Below are 25,433 nucleotides of genomic sequence, written 5' to 3'. Positions count from 1 at the left end.
TTTTTTTGTCTTTTTTTTTTAACCAAATGTCAAAACCTAAATTCAGTAAATTAAAAGTTTGTTCGTTATTCGTTACCCTTCTGTACTTCAACATGAGTGTAAAGTGAGGTTTGGACATTTAATGAATAATACCTACCTACCTATTAATATTGGCATGTGCAATTAAGTTCAACTAAAAAACTTTTTTCACTATTCGACTTAAACGTCTCATATTAAGCTTTGATACCGTTTGTCTCACAATACTATTTGTTCATTAACTATTTTTATTCAACATTAAAAAATGCAATGTTTAACTTTTTTAGTGTAACCCGCAGTCCAACAAACAAATCTACCTGTTATGTTTCAATTAGATTCTTCACTTGTTTTGCGTTCGTATGGGTTCAACATGAAAGATTTCGAATTATTTTTTTTTTAAGATTAACATAAAACAATCGAAGACAAAAACTAAGCTTAGATAGGTACCTAATAAAATTATCACTAATTATTTTTGATTTTTTTTTTAACTACAATAAGAAGTAAGAACAACTTATAAGAAACCTTGTATTAAATTTTTAAGTTTCTTAGCTTAAAACATTTTTATCGAAATTTTAGTTTTGTACTTTTGTCTGTAAATATTTTAAAAAAGCAAAATTTAACTGTGTATAGATAACACTAATATAAACATTTTGAATAATTTCAAGTATTTACAGTGATTAATTTTTGAGTTAAGTCAACAATATAAAAAAATCGATGTTGTCGAAAAACGGTTTTACGTAAAAGATTCCGTTTTCCATCACTTTTTTGTAGTTTTATTTTTTTGAAATTTGCTGGAAACTATTGACCTGTATAATGCACCAAGGTCTTGGATATTTATTTTACCACCGGAAACAACCCCCAAAGTTTTAAATTGAAGTATTAGTTCGATAAGTTATACCTATCTTATATGGTGTACACAAACTCATCATGGTAAAATCAATACATTCATATCCCTTCGTTTAGATGTTCAGAATCTAAAATAACGAAAGAGCACGATACCAGATGGGTACATAATACATCAGCAGCAACAAAATAATTTTTTTAGTTTTGCCATATACACGAAAGAGAACTTTCTGTCCACCATCGTGTAGTACTGTAGTAGTACGTCTAGAAAACAGACAACGTGTGTATTTCACTGGAGAAAATTGTCTACAAAGAGCACTTAATTGTGCGCCCAAAATCTGACACTAACTGCATTTTTCAGATTGTGTAAAAAACCTGATTTTTTCTACATTTCCTTACATGGGCAACTAATGCCAACTATATTATATTATGTTACATTTTTACGTCTCACGTATTGGGATCCAATACATTTATCTTAAAATAAGATAGGTTGAAGGTTAACCAAAAATAATGTACACCAAATACTAATTAGCAATGACCAATGGCTTAATTAATTAATTTAAATTTATAAAATACTAGCTGGTTTACCCGGCTTCGACCAGGAGGTATTCAACTATTTTATATAAAAAAAATGAGGATGAAAAAACTACTATTTTCTTATATTGTACCTTTTTTATTTATTAATTTATATATTATCTCTGTACATATTTCTATTAAGGTTATAATGTTTCTTTGTAAAGTTTTGTAAGTTTTGTAACATGATTGTATATTAAACATTTTCAATCTTTTTATTTTATTATTTTCAATTTATTTTACATGATTATTGTGAAAAAAAATAAGTGCACATTTTTGTGAGTTCTGGCGAATAAGGTTAAAAGCAAACAACAAAAACGTTTTCCTATATTATTTACACATTGTTTGCATTATAAAAAAAAAAACAATTTGATAGTATAACTGATATTAGTATAAGACACACGCAGCACACATTTTTATGATAGTTTATAATTCACCAATCAGTATATAGGTAGATACAACTATTAAAATTTAAAAAAAATACATTTGACTCTGAATTATCATTTAGAAGTTACTAGTTTGAATAATTAATTTAATTTAGTTAACTAAAACAGTACAATATGAAACCACTTTTTTTATTAATTTTAAGTCTGGGCACTTTACTAACATATGGATGCTGCTAAAATGTTCAAATAAAAATCGCTAAATTAATACTCGAGGCGGATATTTGGAAGGATCTTTACTACGAGTCGGTATATATGAATATAAATTCAAAAATAGATTTAGATTTATTGTTTACAACAACATTAAAGGTAAATGAAAATATAAATGTTGACATTGTTTTATTACAAATATATAATGTTTTACAATGTCAATGTGCTCGTTCCGTGCTTGAATTACTGTACCTTATTCGTAAATTTATACAAAAACAATGGCCCGTGGCACCACAAACATTGTATTTGGATGATATAGAAAGAATTCCGTTTTTAAATGATCTAAACAAAAACATTAATTTAACAGTATTAATATTATTTAAAATTATTGATCTCTTCCCAATTCTTGAACACGCTGAACCTTTTTTTTTAAAAACTTTGCTTATGATACATTTGTACTTTGATAAATTATTATTCAGAGGACACAAAGATTCAACACTTGTTATACTAGATAAATTTAAAATTCTAGGAACTACGGGATACAAAAAACGAAAAACTGAATTTGCCGACAGTATAACGACAATTGACGATACTGATTACGACAAGGATATCACAGATCCTACTAATCATTTTGTGGATCAGAATGACATTGAATTTTTAACAAATGTAGCTTTGATACAAAATACTATTGAACAGATAATAAATTTAGTTGAGCGATTTACATTACAAACTTGTAATGATGCTAAACAGTACAATATTAACAATGATGACGATATTAAAAATATTTTTGTAATTGATCATATGAAAAACTTAACCAATTTAGACAATTACCAAATAAATATTTATTATCCAAACATCGGGAGCAAAATGTTTAATATAAAAGAAGTGTTGTTAACTAATTTTTTTTCACCCAACATTGATGAATTAAATTTTGTTCAATCTATTAGATATACAACAGACGCGAACATAATTGTAAAAAGTAACGATGGTCAACTCCAAAAACTGAGCCTTAAATCTGATATATTTGATAAAAGTAAGAAAACTTATAAAATTGAAGTTATTTATGAATTTCTAAAATTGGTTTACGATGTACAATTAAAAATTTTGTTCCACAAAATTAATGAACTTATTTGTAAAATAGAAAACGCGATGAAATCAAATGAGAGTTACCAGGAACACTGGAATTTGTATTATACATCTCTAGAAAAATTAAAAATGATAAATGCTCCAATTGATTTGATCAAAGATTTTAAAGCCCTGTTGAAATTTACTGTCAGTGAAATTAATTATGCAAAAGTAATAGTAATTAATAGATTGTCAAGTTTATCACATGTTGAGCTACCCACAAGACCTGAATTCGATAATATGGCATTAGGCGAAATCATAATGCCTATTGGAAACCATGAGTTTAAACAATTTTGGTGGGTTTTCAATTTGTTACATCGTGAAGCTGAAAAAAAATCCAATTATGTGTATGACGTATCGTTAAAATTTACGCCTTATTCGGAAGATTCTGAGATTATTTTTATATGCGAATCATTACAGAATATATACATTAATTTCTTTCGTTTTGGAGATTTGATTGACTTAAGTATAATAACTGAAGTTAATAAGGATAAACAAGAATTGTTTAAAAAACTTTTAAAACTTCATACAGATTTTGGTGTTCATTTATATCTAGTTATGGGATTATTGTCAAATTACAAATATTTAAGCTACGGTGATGATTTTTTGAAAATTTTAATTGCTATAACAGTTCAATTACGGAACACAGAATCTAATATCGGTATAAACAATAATGAACCACGCAAATGCAATGATTCAATGTGTATAGACGAGACCGTTAATGATAAATTATATAGGATAATGCGAATTAAATTTTTAATCATTAATTTATTAGATAATTATCAAATGTGTAACTGTGGACATGTATATCATCAAGGTTATACGCACGAACAATATTATAAAAATGTTGATGTTTTTTTAAATCGTATAGAAGACAGCATTATGTATATAAACAATATACCGATCGCAATGATTGAAAAAAATAATAAGTTAGTAGAATTAGCTAATAAGTTAAAAATTAAATTGAGTTTAAATGAACAAGAACAATGTCCTAAAGACAACAACTCAATGGATATTGATCAACCAACTATTACAGTTTCCGTCAATTATTATAATTTATCGTTAATAAATCAAGTGTTTATTCAGGGTCAGGATACATTATTTTTGGATCCTGAGTTTATACCTTTTAATTGGTATGGTAATATCATATCATTTATGTATTTGGACGTATCCAAAGGCATAATAAGCTTATATAAACTTGTTGAATATCAAAGGTTATTATTCAAATGGATCACTTCGTCATTTTATACTGTGTGGATTGTTTTATTTGAACACTTTGTCATCATCAAACCACCAATGTCTAACAATGAAATCGATTATGAATTAAAGGATATTATTTTAAATAAATTCGATAATCATTTAAAAAATGTGTTATTAATCAAATTCGACAATCCGTTTGAAAAGTCCGTTATTAATTCTATTAGCGTAATTTATGAAACGGTTGATTCAGATGAAACACATAATAAAACGGAAAAGTTTAATGTTCTAAAAACATTTATGGTTGAACAAATGAAGAGTTTTTATGTGGTCGATTTAGACAAATCTATGGTTAACCTGGAAACGAAGATTCAAGATGTAAAAAATCGAACTATACTTGAAGATATTGAATATATTGATAAACTGTTGACTAAATGTATTTTTAATTTTAGAACGTACAATAATAGTCTTAGAAATCATTTAATATTTTTGAAATAAAATTTAATTGAAATGTACACTTATACCTATAGTTAAATTTGTCAAACTTGTTCATTCATAATTATATTCTTTGGTATTTATCAGTTTATTATACTTTGGCAGGTTGTTTATTATGAATATTTTTATATTTTAATGACAACTGTTTAAAAGTCATTGTTTAAAGTCTAAATTAACACTTCTATATTTTGTTATTTAAATACCACTTATTACTTACCATTGTATTGTTATTCTATTGTATTGTATTGTTTAAAATAATATATAAATATAAATAAATTCACACTTCTAACTTCGAAGTATCAATTTCAAATAAATGGTAAATTTACAAATTACAATAGTGTGTTAATCGTTATTACTTATTGTATGGCTATATTATAACAAATCTATAAGAATAGTTTTTAAACATACAACTCTTATATAGGTATACTAAAATTCCACAATACATTACATAGATATCTACTGATAGATACAGGCATACAACCTTCTATAAGATTTAAACTTGAAATGATTTCTATAAAAAAATAATATACATTTATGTATTTTAGACTCAGAGTGAAGCAATAAATGTATTAATTTACAATGATGAATAACACCATAGATTCTTAAAATATTTATATAATTATTATTTTCTGTGTTTTTTATAATTTTTAATATATGTTTTGACTCTGAGTTATTTATAGACAATTGAAATTTTTTTTAGTTTTTTTATTTACAATAAATGTTGATTAAAAACTCGAAAGTCAATAGAAAGTTATATGTATAATATATAGGTATTGATAATAAATTAAAAAATTTCGAAAATCTTAAGTCACAATAAATTTATATAAAAGAGTTTTAAGTTAGAATTTTTAGAAAATTCTTCAAATTATCTTAAAAATGTATTAAATAATTTGAAGTAAAAAATTTTTAAAACATTTTTTTGATATATAATCTACCTAAGATCCGGAAATTGAATACAAAGTTTTTAGTTCTTGATAGGTACATTTTCAAAAAAATATTTAACGGATTTCAAAATTAAATTTTTATGACCTTTTGAATTAAAAATGCTAATGACATTTTTATAAATAAATAATTTTCAATTGCTTATGGTTTTCTTTTAATAAATGTCAATAAATAATTATTCACTGGATCAAAGTTCTTAAAAATTGTATACAAGATTTAATTTAAGTTGTTCTAAATTTCTAATATATGTATACTTACAAATATTAATAACATAAGCTCAACCAGATACGAGCTTATTATATCTCAGTTTGTGTACCTATCAGCTAGGTTTAATGGATTTTAAAATTTTCATGTAAATACATAATTTTATTGAATGCAAATTTCTTAATCCTGATTAAAATTTAAAAATAAGGACGAGATCCATACATGAAATGATAAGGAGTTTTAGTATCTATTCTGTGGTAGTAGTCCTTGGTTAATAGTTATCACTGTTAGCAGTTATCATTATGATACTTCACGTTTTCAACAACAGTCGCGGCTTTTGAGTCTAAGGTACTACTGCTACTACCTAAAATTCTGAATCCGTAAAATAATGAATAAGTATTAAGTATTCAAGTCATATTCATTCAATTTTTTGACTTTTTTTATTACTTATTAATGTTTAATATCAAAATATTCTTTAATTGTTTTCAACTTTGACATAAAAAGTTTCCATATTCGATGTTGAATTTTGAATACTCTTATCACATTGTCAGCTCCGCTTTTTTATATTATTCATTTACAATATTAAAGAAATGTTTGCATTTTATACTGTAGCTTAATGAAATACATTAAAACATTTAAAACGTAGATACTTATCTAGTTTAATCATTAAAGAACATTGAGATTGTTCAATTATTAACGTCTAACATTCATTCAATGGCCAAGTATCTCAATACCATCTTTCTATCGATTGGTTTAAAACCAATTGTAACACCAAATCGTGTTCATTCATTATTGAAATGTAACTATAGTTTAAACCCAGAGAAATGTCATAGCAACAGTATCAATCAAAACGAGAATGATTTAATCAAAATAAAGCATCAACGTCTGTTAAAAATTGCCATCATTGGTGTACCAAATGCTGGGAAAAGCTCTATAATCAATTCTATTGTTCAGAGAAATGTAAGTACCATAATATAATTGAATATGAACAAGTGTTATAAACTCTTAATGCATTAGTATTTAGATAAATTTAGTCAATAAACTTAATTTAATATTATACTTGATAATTTTTGCAACTGTGTTTTGCAGATATGTCCTTATTCTTGTAAAGTTCATACTACAAGATCTAGTGTTCGTGCTGTACGAACTGTGGGTGATACGCAATTAGTGTTTTTAGACACTCCTGGTCTTGTAGATTCTACAGAAATTACTAAGTAATTATCATTTTTAGTATGAAAACATTACTATTATAAATTATAATACATAGGTACCTTACGATTGTCGTAGATATAATTTAGAAAAGACATTTGCTAATGACTCAGTTAACTCAATCGAAGAAGCAGACATAATTGGTGTTATTCATGATGTATCCAATCGTTTCACGAGAAACCGCTTAGATCCCAAAGTGTTGAGACTTTTACATCTCTATCCTAACAAAGATTCATTTCTAGTACTAAATAAAGTGAGTTGATTTAAAATAAACTTAGAAAGTTAATAATGAATACAGGTTTGCTTCTACTAATTAAATAGTTCTTGTGTGCTTACTTATTATTTATTAGTCTAGACTAGAAGTTTAAAGAGCTGGTGCCATAACTAATGTATTATTTAGCTGGTGCTAGGCTTATAACTTATAATATACTATATAAGTAATTACTAATTACAACTCTCATGCTTAAAATTAAAATATACATGAATTATAGTTAAAATTTTAGATTATGTTACTTCATAGTTTATACTCTAACCAAATCAAACCTATAAATATGTTATAAATTATTTAACTAGGTATTTTATAAATTTCTCGTCATTGTTCAGTTGCATTATATACATTGAATATTGAATAATAATTATTTATTTTATGTTTTCTTGATAATGTCTTTATTTTATTTGAATGTTAATACTATATCTGCATCATTACTTAAATTATAGAATAACAAATTCAAGGCATTAACTATGCCGTATGTAAAGAATTTATTTAATAATATAGTAAAACTTTCATTTAATAATCTTCCATTTACAAAATATTTTTGAGAACCATAATCATAATAAAACTAATTTTATTTAACAAATATCTTTATGATAAGGACTTTTTGTTGTTGCCCATGTGACTATAATATGGAACTTATGTTATGTATACAATACACTTATCTTGTATTTACTCATTTATAATTTTATAAACTAAAGATAATTGTGTTTTAGATAGATCTTTTAAAATCAAAAAGCTATCTTTTAGATTTAGCACGATCTTTAACATGTTATAAACATCACAATATTCATATTCCCAAACCATATACCACGACATCTGAAGAAACAAAAACTCATGAAAGCTTAAAAATTCAAGAAAGAAAGTTGGAAAAAACAGTTAAGCAGTCTATTGGTTGGGAAAACTTTAAAGATGTATTTATGGTATCTGCAATTCATAGTCTTGGTTCATCAGATATTGAGGTCAGTTGTAAAAATAATTTTATTGATCGATTATTATCAGATTGTGTGTATTTATATAAATTATTGAACACAATTATATATTATTAATTATTATATTACTTTGACACAATTTCCTATTTTGATTTTCTACTCAAAATTAAAAAAAAAAAAAAAAAATTCTACTTTAAAGTAGAAACTAGTATAGTGTATTAAAAATAATATTACTTTCTGTAATGATATCTTGATTGACTATCAACTATCAAAGAAGTGCCTACATTTTGTCAGTATGCTCAATAATAATAAATAATATCTTTTTTCTTCATATTATTGAAAATGTCTATATGGGGAATAAAAAGTTATAATTTTATTTATCAATTAAAAAAAAATGGAATTAGAATAAATCTGATTGTGTACATTATTTATTACAATTATTTTATATTCAAATTTGTAGGTGAATTATTTACATAGTTTTTGATAGTATAATGGTGTATAACACAGGGGTGCGCAGACATTGCTTGAAAATGATGCATTTCATTTTTACTATTTATCTCTATTATTTTTGCTATTATCTAAAATGTTTTCCCAAACCTAAAATATTGGAAACATTATGTGTGATTTAAACTGATTTCACTTGAAATAATTTTTTTCTTAATTTTATAAATTTCCTATTTTATGCTACAAAAAATGATGTGTTTGTTAATTTTTATCGTGAACTCACGAAAATTGTTTATGAGTCAACAATTGTATATTATACATTTAATATTATAACTCATAATTGATAAACATTGAGCATTGTCTAATTAATAAAAAATCATAAATACTTACCAAAAACAACAATATTTTATACTTTATACTGTTATACTGTTATACTAATCACAAAACTGTATATTTTGTTGCTTTTAGGATTATTTGTTACAAAAAAGCAAACCATCACCTTGGATGTTTTCCAAAGATGTATTGACTGACAAAGAAGACCATAAGTTGGTGCTGCACATGATCGATTCAATATTGTATGATTATTTACCTAATGAAGTTCCTTACAACTTAGAAGTAGAAATGGAATATTATGAAGTATCCCAGGAAGGTAAATTTCATTTATTTTTCTAGTTATGTTTATACTGTTTGGTATGTATAATACAAAATATAATACTTTTTAAATGATAAACAGGCAATATACACATTGTCGTATTAATTCACTGCAATACACCAAGAATAGAGAAGTTGGTGATGGGGAAAAAAGGCAGTCGTATCAGGAACATCGCTAAGAAAGCTGAACAACACCTTAGAAATCTATTTTTAACTGATGTGTTCCTCAAAATGGTTGTCACAGATAAACCAAAAAATTCTGTACAACACATGACAGATAACTTGACTTAATAATCTGACCAATATAATTATGATCGTTATATCTGTTAAACCATTTTTTATTTTTATCCTTAATACAATATAGTTCATTTTTTTTTCAATACAAAATTTATGAAAAATTAATATTTACCAAGTCTTATATATGAGCACAGTGTACATGAAACCAAAGTTGACAAAACTATTCTAGACAAATCATTTTAAGTGTTGCGACTTCCTATTACTCATAAAATTAAATTTAGTACTTACTTTTCGTCTCCTAATACAAAAGAATATAAACACCATCTTTCCCTCTATGACTTACTATTGAAATAATTTAACTTTACTGTTAGACAATACATGATCATTTCAAGTATAAGACATCTTACAACCTTGCTAATTTTTCCATTTTTACTTTTGTTGTGCCAAACACAAACCACCATCAAAAAATATTATTGTGCTTTTATAATTAGTCATAAAGAATAAAATCTCGTTTATTTTAGACACATTCTAATAAAACTAAAGAAGCATGTTTTTTACTCTACTTTAATTTTAGTAATATTAAATTTAGAGTTAGAAATTCATAAGAAATTTCCTATCTATACCTAATATTTGAAAATTGATTACAAAATTCTTTATATTATATTTTGTAACCTACATTAAAACAAAAAAATTTCTATCGGAAAGTCAAATTAATTTTTATGACAGTTTTAACTGTTATAAGTTCAAATTTTAATAACATAAAATATTTTTCCTCTGCATAACTTTTTTCTAAAACATTTTTTTGTAGTTATTCAAAAACAAATATCCGTAGACACTTGAAATATTCACAAAATTTTTAAATGATCATTTTCTATCCATGGTATAGTATCCAAAATATTTTGATTTTTAACTGAACATTCATCGTAAGTACCTATAAGAAATTTTCGATTTTTTTCTTTATAAATTAATAATTAATATTATTTACTGGGTCAAAATTCTTGAAAATTTAACACAAGATTCCTCATAATTTATTCTTATTGGTATACATCATAATTTAATTATTCTATAAAGTTTTTGATGTATTTGTGATATGTTTTAGAGGTATGTGTAAAATAAATAATATTTATTATACTAAGTATGTTAATAGTTTGATACCTACTTATCAGTTTCTTACATCCCTATTATTCAAAAGTCAAAAATAGGAACATACCCGAAATACTACTACCTAGTTATTTGTCATAGACTAAGATCACTTGATTAAAAAAATCGGTGGTGGTTTTCCTTGACATGATATCTACTAGATACGAACTACGATAGTAGGTATATAGGTACCTACTTAAACTATGTAAAGTGCTGGAGATTTGCGATCTGGTGAAATGTAAGGCGGAAATCCAGCTACGAGCTAATTAAATAAAATATATTTATCTTAAATTATATCCGACATCGGTTAAATTGTATCGATGCTGTTTGGACGAATCTGTCATTCGAGAATTGTCCACTATTAGTATTAAATAATAATATACATTAACGACCAACGTGTTTGGACATCAGTCATCAAACCGACCTTGAACGGTAAGGTGTTCCCGTACAGGCAGTGCTGTAGCAACTAGCAAGTGAAAGCGTTTAGAGTTTATGACCATTTAGTTGAATTATATAATATAATATATTGTAAACAGACAAAACTACTCAACGAATTCGTCTTCTTTCGGTGTTGTTGTCGAATCAACATTACAATATACCTATCGTGCACAGGATTGTGCAAGCACAACAGGTCCGGGCCCATAACCTGCATCACATATAATAACGCAGGTATCATACCTGTAGTATTGGTAGCATGAAGACTAGAATAAATAATAAATAAATTCTAGTCTTCATGATTGGTAGTGTAATATGGATAGAGAATAAAATTTGACTAGAGCGCCGGCGGACGTGTATAAACCCATTAATATGTTTAAAATGTATTAGTGTTAATATTTCATGCCATCAATTTATTTTTAATAAACTTAGCTAAGAGGATTTTGCACAAAAATAGTCAAGTGAAGTACTAGAATAGATAAGATAATAAAAATTGATATACCATACTAACGGAAGATTCCTAATACGAGACAAGACTCCAAAAAATACGAATTATTTAATGAACACATATACATTTCGGTAAAGATCAAGGGCGGATCCAGCATGTATTTACGGTCGGGGCACTTTATAGGAAAAATTATATAATATTTGACATAGCTCCCCCCACCAAAATTGTTTTTAATATTATTTTTTTCCAAGTGGGGTGGCACTTGCCCCCAGTGCCACCCCCCTGGATCCGCCTATGGTAAAGATGTCAATTTCCCGACTTTAATTTGTGCTGCAAATATTCAATATTGCATTACTATTATATAGATGTGCCATTACGAATGCTTGCAAAATGCAAAGTATGTATCAATACCGTTCAATGCAGAGTTTTATGTTTTATATCCACATTTATCATTTTTTAAACGCACCGGAAACTGTTTAAAATTAAAAACATACATCTACTTTAAACATGTTATATGTTGTATGAATAATATGATGTTATGATTTATAAACAAACTAGAAATTATAGTCATGCTTTATTATTTCATTCTTTTTTTACGAACGAATCTTGGGACCAACTGTAAGATTACGTGTAGCTCATATGTATCTGTATTAGGTACCTATAATTTACATACTTGCAAAGTTTACTATAATATATATCTTAGTATATTTGACACGTGTGTGTGTGTGTGTGTGTGTGTGTGTTTGTATATGTATAATGTATATGTATAAGATTACATAAATTTGAAAAGATATGAAGGAAATTCATCAATTCATCAATTCATATTATATGTTTACATATTGGTCAAAGAAGTGTGCTAATTTTTAATTGTATAATAAATTATTCGTTAAATAAAATTGTATAAAATAAATGTACTATGTATAAGCTTATGCATTAGGTACATTTCCTTATACTATCCTAAAATGTTATTAAAACAAATTACTACATTTAATTGAAAATTAAAGTATTTGATTATTTAATAATTTTATGCCTATGGAATATGAATATGCTCCACTAAGTATTGTTCAACGCGCATTTTGTTAAGACGAATCTTTTTTTTTTTTGAACTTCTAAATACGCTCTCAAATATTAGAATTAATTAAATTTAACGTACATGAAAAATTGAAAAACTGTTATGCCACTCTTCAGAACAATTAGTTTTAATATATCGATGAAATTTGTGAAAATATTATTTTTTTAAATAGACACGGAGAATTATTGTTCATACCTATACCTAGCCATTATATAAATATCAGGCATATGCATTCGGTTGCAACTAAAAAATTATACTTTATTTGACCTAAATTTTATTTGAATACTTTATTCGTTTGACAATAATATTTTTTTCATCTAAAATTTTTACTTAAAGTGAATAAATGCTAGATGTTTGACTTTTCTGTTACAACAACAGCTCAACAAACAAACCTACCTGCTTTGTATAAATAAACAAGGTTCGCCATTTGTTTTCGTGTTTTGCATTTAGGACTTAAAACGCTTCTTTTTTTTTTTTAAAGTACTCACTGAAATAATTGCAGAGAAAAAATTAATCGTATATTAGTTTCGCAGAGTGAATAGAATAATTATTAAAAATGTTATGTCTACAAATAATTAACTTTTTACTGGTGTTGGGTCTTACCAAAGCCGACAATATCCGTTATAAATTCGAAAACGGCCAAAAGTTTATCGAAAAAATCATCGGCGCGGAAATTTGGTCAAGTCTCCATTACAAGTCGGTATACATCAACGAGGTTGAAAAAATAAGTATAAACCCATTTCTGTCTAATGTAGAAAAAATAACTGATAAGAATATGAATAGAATATTGTTGGCATTTGTCATTACTTTGAAGTGTCAATGCGCTCGTAATATAACCAAAATACTGGCTTCAATATTAATTCCACATTGCCGTTTGCCGACTTTAGATTTTGAATGCATTCGAAGCAATAAGGGTTCGGCAAAATATGAGGTAGATGAAACAGTGATGTCGCTATTAGAGACCCTTAACGAAATGGTTGTTCTAACAATTGACACTGTATTCAAAATAAATGAAATCATTCCAATATTAAAATCAAACGAACCGTCATTTTTAAAAAATTTACTTTCGATGCATTTGTACTGCTCTAATTTACTCAGATTAAACAAAAGTATGAAAGCGAACAAGGGTAAAAATATGTCAACAGAAAACAACACGAGCCCAGAGCTCGGCGACGGGAAAGAACATAATAATGATGATCCGCTTATAACAAATTTAGATCAAGTGTTAAACATGATTTTACAGATTGATAATTTATTAAACGGTTTTGAAATACGGAATTGCGATTCTAGGAATATTAATATTATACAAGATAATGAAAACAATGCAAATGTCGAGATAAAAAAACAAATGGAACTCTTAGAGGGTTTAAACGGCTGCATACAATCGTTTTATGAGGAAGATTCGATGGCCCTAGACATAAATAAAGACACTATGGTTAAGTTCAACGTGTACGATGCGATGTTGTTTAATCTATTAGCTGGCCCTGTAGCTGCAGTCAACAATGTTATTGATTTAGATTATTTACCTACTGAAGAAGATTTCATTAAATATCTGATAAGAGCGAAAGTAAAATATAATATCAATAAGCCGGATAACGAAGCGGTGTCTATTAAAGACATGTTCAAACAATGTATTCAAACCTATGATATCGAAGTTCATTACAACTACGAGTTGTCAGTGTACGGTGTACTCTTGAAAATTATTTACGGAAAACTTAATAAAGTTATCGACGATATAATATCTAATATGAATAATACATCAAAATCACCCCAACTTTACAAAATATATTCTGATTCGTTAACGGCACTACAAACTATAATAATTGATCTTCCAATTGATGCATTCGGTGATATTAATTTGTTGTCAACATATGGTGTATATCAAATAGATGGAGCCAAACAAGTAGTTGAGAATAGATTGCAATCACTTTCACATATTATATTGCTACCCGAAAGAGAAGAGTTCTCTTTGGTAGAAATTGTTAAATGTATCACAGATAAAAGGTTTCAACAATTTTGGTGGGTTTTTAATACGTTACACCTTGCCGAGACAGGAAAACAATCTAACTATGTATATGGAACATCATTAAAGTTAGCTTCTACTTCAATCCCTAGAGATGATTTTAATTATTTTTTTACGTTACGTTACGAATGCCAAACATTGAAAACTATTTACTATAACTTTTTTCGTATTAATCTTATAATTAAGAGTTTTAAAGATTCTAAGCCTAAAGATTTGAGAATAAAAAAAAATGATAGAAGTGTATTTTTAAAAGTACACAATTATAATCGAATTTTGTCGGACCATTTGTCTGAATTAATCGAAGTATGGTTTGAAAATAAAAATTTAAAACTTGGTGATGACCTTTTAAAAATATTAATGACCATTATAATCCGCTTAAAAAACACTAAATACCACATTGATGTTTACAATATGAGCAGTAATTATGAATATAAATTGGAGATTCTGAACAAAAACATAGATGATTTGAAAAGAATTGGAGATTATATTATGAGTTTATTAGATAATTACCTAATTGGTAAATGTGAAACGGTGAACAACCGCAAATCGAATTATAAATACTTCAAAAACAATTTAATTTTAAATCATGATATTGTTAATAGCATACTAGTGTTTAATATTCCAATTAAACAAGATCGCGAAGTTGAAAATTATAGGATTTTAGATAACACTGAAAAAAGTAGAAATATAAAATATTTATCTAAAGAATGGTATAGATTATTATTTTTTGTTGAAGAAAATCAGATTATTAGTAGTCAAAGACTAAGATTGATAATGGGACATATACATTTCAACTTTAATGGACTTGTAATAGATATTACTAAACAAATAATCTTGTCAAAATCTACATTCAGCTTAAGCTACCTTGTTGAATATGTATCAAATTTTTTTAAATCGATTTTTTCCTCGATGTATATCGTATTGGTTATAATTTTTTGTGACGACATGGTATTCCAAGAAAAAGAACTAATAAATTCGTTCCAAGAAAATTTGATTAACGCCTTTACTCTTTTTAAAAAACTCGGATTCCCAGACTTTTGTAATCCATACATCAATTCTATCAAATTTATTCGTAAAAAATTAAAAAAACGGGTTACAGAAGAAAAGGTCTACACAAGAACAGTAGGTAGTGAAATCAAAAATTTAATGTTAACTGAAATTGAAAAACTTGGTGTTGTCAATGTGGAAACGACATTAAAGGTTATTACAAAGAAGGCCAGTGAAGACAAAGAGTTTTATATTTGCTTTAAAGAAATGTTAGCTGAAATACAAGACTTGATGAACACATTACGGATGTACGAAGATATGCATAACGGAAAACCATTCAACACTAAAAAATAGATAAAGTACCCAAATAGAATTTAACCATCTATGTGAGTAGGTACCTACTATATAAATTATAAATCAAAAATGTATGTTTATCATATTTTATACACGTTATACTACATTATATAATATTTTTTTGTGAATTTAAATAAAATAAAAGTATACATTTTTAAGGTTTAACAACAAGTTAAAATGTAAACGGTAAAACTATACCTTATTATGTTATAATATGAATATATGGTATATTAATGAGGTGCCTAGTGCCTACATAGTCTTAAGTTATAACTCATAAGCAGTAGATATTGGGGTGGTAAAAAACCAATAGTTGTCCATGATCGAGTTATAGATAAGTAGAAGTAATAAGTATATTATAAATAACAATAATCTTTGAACTGTATATTAGTATACTCTTAATAGGTAAATTAAGACTAAGATTAGAATGTTGTAAATTGTGCGAAACATTAAACTAGTAATTTATAAGAATTAAAGAGTTTATAAATAAGAAAAATGTATTATCCTATTCAAATCTATTCACCCATAAATATAACCATAAGTCAGTAAAATAAAGTATGAATAAAGCAATATTATGTGTTTTTAATAACTTAAATAAAAATTTACTAAAATCTACGTTAAGGTGTTGATTAGAAAAATATTGCATACCTAGATTAAAATTATAATATAAAATATTAACTAGGTAATGAAAAGATAAGGCGGAAATGGTAAATCGTAGCAAATTTTATATAAATACTAAATAGTATAATTATTTATAACATGTTTATAAATATTTTGATAGAAAAAATATGTAATTATAATACTATAATATTTACACATACTAATTTATTATATCATTAGTAGTACTTGATTAAATATATCTCATTGAAATTTTAGTTTTGTCAGTGTTTAAAACATCAATTATTATAAATAGTTTGAAACAAAAATACATTGTGTTGTAATTATTGTAAATGGATGTAAATTATAAAGTATATGGATACCTATCACATATAGGTTATATTATTAGTGATTTCAGATTCCGAACAGAGTAATTAATGTAATGATTTTAGATTCTGCAGAATGATGCTCGCCTAGTCACAAATCCGTACATGTACTTTTGAATGAGAATGAGAAAATGTATTTTACATTTTTTGGAAATTTTTGATTTTGACGTAATTCTTTTAATTTTTTTAGGGCACTATAGGGTTAACCAAAGATATTCCTGCTACCACAAAATACTTTATCTTTTTTTCTTCAGATTATACTAGATTATATTCTAAACATGTTCAGTATTTTTATTTTTTTTTCAATTTATTCCGCATAGATACTTAATGAGTAAAAATAAATAACTACACTTCGTTTAATGGTTCTAGTAAATAATGTTATAGAAATATAATCACAGATTTCTTCCTAAAAGATGTCTTATAATTGTTTTGGCGATAAAAGTAGATGGTTTTTAAGACATATGCAGAACACATTTCTATGAAACAGTTCATTTTAGTACAACTATTACAATTAAAAAAAAACACATATCTAACTACTCTGAGTTTTTTAATAATTATTGTTTAGAACTAAATTAGTACAACATAAAAACATTTTTTTTATTCATTTTAAGTCTGAGAACTTTTTAACATACGGATGCTGCGAAAATGTTCAAGAAAAAATCACTAAATTAATACTCAAGGCGAATATCTGGAAAAATCTTTATTACAGGTCGGTGTACTGTATACATGAACATAGATTCAAAAATAAATTTAGATTCATTGTTTACAAAAACAGTTGAGGTAAATGAAAAAAAATGTCGACATTGTTTTATTACAAGTAGGTATATAATTATGTTTTACAATGTCAATGGGCTCGTTCCATAATTGATTTACTGTACTCTATACATAACTGTATACAATTAAAATGGCCGGCACCACAACAGAATTATTTGGATGACAAAGAAGAAATTCCGTTTTCAAATGATCTAAACGAAAACATAAATTTTAAAATATTTTGATTATTTAAAATTATTAATCTCTTCCCAATTCTTAAACATGCTGAGCCTTTTTTAAAAAAAAACTTTACTTATGATACACTTGTACTTTGATAAATTATTATTTCAAGGAAACGTAGATGTAACACTTAATACGATGATACACTAAATATTTTTAAAATTAAAGGATACAAAAAACGAAAAATTGGATTTTCCGACAGGAAAAAGACAATTGAGGATACTGATTACGACAGAAATGTCACAAATCAGACTGACATTGAATTTTTAAAAAATGTAACCTTGATACACAAAAATATTGAACAGATGATAAATTTAAAAAAATAATAAAGAATAAACGTTACAAACTTGTAATAATGCTTAAGAGTATAAGGCTTTTGAGATTCTTATAAGTGATCACTGATCATATGAAAAACTTAAGCGACTTAGACGATAACCATATATAAATATTTATTATTCACACACAAGTAAAATGTTTAAAAATAATTTCAAACTTATAAAATTGAAGTATTTATGATGTTGTATTATATGTATGAATATTTTATAAGAGATGTTAGTACGTAAGAAATAAGTTAAGAAAAACTATAGATAATAAGTAAAACAGTAAAATTCAATAAGTTAAGCAATACTTAATTATTCACACAAATAGGTTAAAATAACAATTGTGCAATTCAGTATCCGTAAACTTTATATTACAGTTAGCATAGTAAGCAAGATATAATAATAAGAAATGTAAATAAATTTATTTAATAATTTACTAATCGGGTTAAAATAACAATTACATAATAATCATAGTGTCATAGTGTCTATAAACTGTAAATTTAACGTAGTAATAGAAAAATGTAGAACAATCGATAGTAATTCGATTGTAAGTGTAATATATAAGTGAGATGGCTAAGACAGCAAAGGGAGTCAGTGGTGGTGATCGTGTGACTCGATCACCACCGGACGTCGTGTTCAAACTTCAAATAAAGTACTTTGCGTTATTTTGTGTTTAACTTTATTTTGGTATACGTCAGAGTAATCGGCGTATACGACAATGAATAACTAATATCGATTTACGATGTACAATTGAACATTTTGTACCATAAAATTAATGAACTTATTTTTAAGATAAAAAGTGCGAAGAAATCAAAACAGGGTTACAAGATACACTCAAATTTGTATTATAGGTACATCGCAAATCATAACATTTTCATCTTTGGACACATCCAAAAGTATAATAAGTTTATATCAACTTGTTAACTTTCAAAAGTTATTATTCAAATTGATCATTTCGTCATTTTATACTATATAGATTGTTTTTTAACACTATGCCATCACAATAACAGAGACTGACGAAGTATCTTCTTTTGAATTGAATAATTTATCATACATATTGTTTAATTATTTAAATACACTTTTATCTATGGAATTCTACGATCCGTATGAAAAGTACGTTATTGGTACTATTATAGAAATTTATAACACGGATTTGGTTAAAACTTTGAATAGTTTTATAATTCTAAAAATAATTATAGTTGAACAAATGGACAATTTTTTTGTGGTCGGTGCAGACAGATCAATGAAAGATCTAGAAGACTTTATTCAAAATGGAAAAATAACTAAAAAGGATTTTGAAAAAATATTAACTCAATGTATTTTTAATTTTAAAATTTACATCAATAAGTACTCTTAAAGAGCATTTAATATTTTTGAAATAAAATGTAGGTAATATAAATGTACACTTATACAGTTTAATTTATTAAAATTGTTTAATTATATTCTTTGTTATTTATAAGTTTATTATATGCTTTAGCTGGTTGTTTATTACTAGTTAGTATTTTGATATTTTAAGAAATGTTTAGTATGATAATATTTAAAATCTAAAATAAAAATTTTTTTTTTAGTACCTTGTATTGTTTAAAACATTAAATAAGTATTAATTCATACCTCTTAGTAGAAATTTAAAATAAATGATTTAAAGTTATCATATCATAATATAATATGAATAGTATGCGTTATTTTTTATTGTATAGATATTATGAAAAATCTAGAAGAATAGTATTTAAACATAATACGTATACCAAAATAACACAATATATTATTATACCTATATATATAATATAAGTACTGACAGATTCATCCTGTTATTTGATTTAAACTACTTCAAATGTTTTTAAAAAATTATATACCTGTAAGTATTTTTTATACTTTTAGGTAGCTTATGGTAGGGCTCGGATTTTAAAGCATATGCTTCTTTTTTTGTTGTTTTTATAAGTATTGCTTTTTTCAATTATTCCAGCTGTGAATTTTTTATAATATGTGTATTATGCTATTTTAATAAAAAAAATAACAAGAAATGTAAAAACCCAATATGCGGATATTGGATCATTATTGTTTTCGTTATCGGGTTGTTTATTAAATACTATATTAAACGTATAGCTATCGATTTATACATAGCCTGCGCCGGGCGCACTGAAGTACCTGTTCGGTCAGTATGCCTATAACATCGATATCGACCATTCCAACATTTAAGATTTAGTGAGTCAGTTTCACTAGGTACTGCAAATCTAGAAAAATACATGGTAATTAATTATTCTTTTATTTAAATTTATATTTCAAATTTTTCCATTCATTTTTATAATTGATTTATTTTAATTTTTGGTGATGCTTTTTTAAAAATTAATATGCTTCTTTTTTGCTTTTTTAATTGCTTATTATGCTTTAAAATCTGACCTATAATGAGGTACCTACTTTATATTACTACATTTTGATCACTTAACGAATAAAGATGATTTACAAAGTCTCTTGAATTATATGAATTAGATTAAAATTTGAAATTATTACAAATTACTTTTGGTCTATTAGTTTCAAACTGTGCATCACAAGAGTTGGATAAGGGAGTCGCGTTTTAAGAAACGTAAACCAAAATTAATGTAGTATAGCTAATACACGAATAAATGTAAATATAATTTAAAGTCAAGTTCTAGTAAAAAAAAAGCCTTACAAAATTCGAGCAATAGTTGATATTGGGGGAACCTCGTAAATGCACAGGCATAATACCTATGTGAATTACTTTACTTAATTGGTTAAGAGTCAAGACGTCATATTTTGACCTCTGTAATATCGTCTGCACAATCGATTTATAACTTTCTTATTGGTACCTCAATATCGTTGAGAAGAATCGATGTATAATCTTTTTGAATCTCATAATTTATTTTTTATTACAAATTCTGGAGCAAAATTGTCTATAATTGTCTATCTCTGAACAACTTTTTCGTAGTAATGAGTAATTTTTTTAAAAATAAAAAATTATAAAAACATGATGTCCAAAGATTTGCACAGGTTTGAACAAACTTTTTTTTGTTGTTGTACAGTTTAACACTATAACCATATTATACATAATACATTATATTAATTCTTACTCTAAAAAAATCTTTTATACATTTTTTTATTTTATTAATTTTTACATAAGAAACTATTGGAATCTCTATTGATGAATTTTTAATCAAAATATTTTTAGATCTAGAGAGTAATTTGTGGTTTTCAAATTCAAATAAATATCAAGGGTAACATAATTAAATTGGTTTATTAGTTTATTTTAATGAAGTTTATTTTGGAAAATGTTTGCTCACAGAAGTAAGTATAAAGTAGATCCAAAAATGGTCAAAATTCCAAAATCTACTGTCTTTAACAGATAAAATTTCGGTTAAGCTGTTTCATTAATCAAATATAACTTGGACTTTTATTTGACATTAATTAGCAAGTTCAGGTTTATGATTGACGGCTAAGATTTCTTTTCTTCTTTCTAAATTAAGAAAAAGCCACTTTAATACCTCAAATTTTGAAGACCAAAGTTTATTAATTTTTAATTCTATTAATTTCAATGTAAAAATATTTTGTCATCAGTGGGAAATGATGAAAAATAATTTTTTTAAGCCCCCCTCTGAGTGTTGATGTTACAAGCATCAGTGTGGGCTTTCTAAAACATTTAAACCGTTTACCAATTAATGTTTTCATATAATATGTAGCTAATTTGAAATACTTTAAATCAGTAATACAACATATTATTCTTTCTGTCATTCAAAATAATTAAACAGTCGGTTCTGACCATACACATAATTTGACTAAAAATGCACGTAAAACCGATTAAGTATGTCAGAAGTTACTTACCCACACTTCACACCGTGCTGAGTTAGTATAGTATATATGAATACATTAAGCACGATAAAATATGATGCCATTGACAAATAACACTAAGAAGGTAGTAACCAGGGTTTAGGACTTATATAGCACTATAAAGCAATAAAATATGCGCTTATATATGACCCGATAAACTTAAAAATATGTACTGAAAATGAAAAAAAAGTCATTTAAAAAAGGATTTATTTTTATATATTATAGTATTTTTAACTTGTTAAGTCATAATCGATAACTTAGACTAATCTACAATAAAAATGTATTTAAAATTGTACTTTCAATCAAACAAATTCATCTTATTGGTTTAATTATTCATTTTTCGTTCACAATATGTTCACATAGTTAATTACTCCGGTTTTTTAACCATTATTATTATACCAATAATAAAGCTATTATCTAATTACTCAAGGACTTTAATTATTCAAGAAAAGTTTTATAATAATATATATATAATTTATTTTACGATGTTCAATATCTACGCTATATACCTACCTATATATTTTAAATACAATATCACTATATGTGGTCAATCAGCATGTGTACACATTCATTTATTCGTGTTTTTACTTTTACTTCAAGGAAATAAACCTGACAATTTTACAAACTAATCTTACCACAAGCCTAATTATTGTATAAATTGATAACAACAACAACAACAACAACAATAGCAATAAATATTATAACTTATTTTATATGTTAAGAATCAAAATAGTTTCAAATATCTGATATTTGAGATTTTGTTAAACAATTTCACATTTACACGTATTGTATACGTATTATACAAGTACTCATATTATATTCAAATAATTGTAAGTTTTAGCATTATCAGTTTAACTTCCTTGAAAATTGTAAAAATAAAATCTAATGATTTTTGTTTAATATGGCTGATCACATAAACTAACTTTTTTGAAAATAATTCATAGATACATATCTTAACTGCAAACCAAGGACGCATTTCTGGGCAATTCAATACAGTAGGTACTATATACATGCAATATGAACTCACTCTATCTTCGAAAAAGCCAAAAGATAAAAATTAAAAACAAGAGATTTATAAGACGCACAACATGTGTCTTAAATGAAATTTTGATGTTTAGAGCTAGTAATAGTAATAAAATCAAGTTATAATAATAGGAATAATACAATTGGTTTTGTTTTATTTATTTATAATAAATGCTAAACATTCAAGAGTTTCAACACTAAACAATATACTATAGGTAATACACATGATCAGATACAATTAATTTTTGTATGTTTATAAATTTTTTTTTTTTTAATTACTAACCTGGTCTCATATTTGAATATAATATTTTTTTAAATTAACTTAATCTTCTTTTTTTTCCTAACAGTAACTTCCGGAAATCAGATACATGTCCTTGGACTTTTCTACCAATACCTATTGTGCTAATAGATTTTGTATGATAACGAGCAAAATGTATTCAAAATTTTTATGTTTTCAAGGGATTATACTACTATAATTTTCACTGTAAGAATATGACTCATAAATTCAAGAAATTTGAGTGTAGCTTATAATTCTGAATTAGGTACTATATATTTATGAGAGAAATTTTAAACTTAATTGATTGTAATTGTGCGATTGTCATTTACTGAAAAACTTCTATTCATTATGTCTTTTTGAATTTAATACTGTTTATAAACAAAATTAAAAAATATTAAAATAAATATTTTATAATTATTAGCTTTAACAACTAACTAGTTACTAGTATATTCATGATTCATAAATCAAAAGCATAAAAATAAACTTCAGCTATATAATTATTTTATAGATTAGAAACAATTAATTAGAAACATAATTTACTCTATATGTCATACGTGAAGCGGTATTTATATTTCATCTGCCGACTGCTGCTTTCTCCGCGATGAAAATCGTTGTCATATTTAAGTGTACCTATAGCGCAAGATTGAGTGCAACTATTCGTAAGAGGTAAAAAATATAAACTATATTAAGATATACTTTTACTATACTTATCATAATACCTGTCAACCTATATTATGATATAGTTCAAAAGTATATAGTGAATAGCTATATAGGAATTGTATAGATATTGTGCGTTTTCAAGTCTAGAAATTACAAATATAATCTAATTATTATATTGGAAATCAACAGCGAATTCGAAATAAGATAAATTCATATAACTAAATTTATAATAACCAGGGTTCAAATTGTATTGCATTTATTAATTATTATACTAATACTGATACAGATAAAAATAGCTAAGTGAGCTACAGATTTTTTTATGCACCAGAGACTCAAATTATGAAATTTTATTTTACTATTTGTTTGAAATATGCATAATATAATGCATTATTTTGTATTTTTCATAAATTTCGTATAAGTACCTACTCGTGTTTTGAATAAAATAATTTTCGACTTTTATTTTTCTATGGCATTGTACATCGGTTCCGCATTGCAATTTGGTATTTGCAGTTTCAATCTTTATAAAAGGGATATGCGTTATTCGTATCACTGCCATACCATAATATTATAATATAATGCTTTTTTTATTTCTGAAACATCAAGAATATTATGAAAACATCAATATTTTACATACATTTCAAAAAAAAGTACGAAAAATTACTAACAACCCATATTCAAAGTTTTTGTATGTCTATGTTATATGTATAAACTTTAGAGTGACTTTAAAAATACACTTTAATATTACAGTATTATTTCATAGGTATCTAGTACAAGGTTATGTTAGATTAAGTATATTATTATTTTTTTTTTTAATGTACCTAATATATATACATATTTATTTATTTATTTATTTATTTTATATATATATATATATATATATTTAAATGAGAACATAATATAGTACAGAATTAATTGTATTTTAACTGAAATTAGATGCGGTTAGTATTATTGAAATATAAATATTTATGATGGAATGTTTAAAAAATATTATGGTTTCTCCTCCTCCCTCGTCATTTTTTGCCACTTAAAGCCCTGACTAAGTATAATATTATTAATTAAATATGTTTTTTTTTTATTATAAACATTGTGTACTCGATTTTGTGTATGTATGACCAAACATACTTTTCCGTGTCTGTAACACTTTCTGAGA

The 25,433-nt window shown here is 25.7% G+C and overlaps 1 protein-coding gene across 1 annotated transcript; it reads left to right on the top strand.

Moving 5' to 3' along the window:
- The first annotated feature begins 6,296 nt into the window (after positions 1-6,296).
- On the top strand, positions 6,297-9,825 carry LOC114131438 (GTPase Era, mitochondrial). Its single transcript, XM_027996648.2, has 6 exons — positions 6,297-6,947; positions 7,077-7,201; positions 7,275-7,449; positions 8,184-8,429; positions 9,312-9,492; positions 9,577-9,825. The coding sequence occupies exons 1-6, from the start codon at positions 6,702-6,704 to the stop codon at positions 9,783-9,785; spliced, it is 1,182 nt and encodes a 393-aa protein (XP_027852449.2). The 5' UTR covers positions 6,297-6,701; the 3' UTR covers positions 9,786-9,825.
- The last annotated feature ends 15,608 nt before the right edge of the window (positions 9,826-25,433 follow it).

This window comes from Aphis gossypii, chromosome 3 (genome assembly GCF_020184175.1).
Source record: "Aphis gossypii isolate Hap1 chromosome 3, ASM2018417v2, whole genome shotgun sequence".
Taxonomy (NCBI): domain Eukaryota; kingdom Metazoa; phylum Arthropoda; class Insecta; order Hemiptera; family Aphididae; genus Aphis; species Aphis gossypii.
The sequence above is the reverse complement of the archived record's forward strand: the minus strand, read 5'-3'. Positions and strand labels throughout refer to the sequence as shown.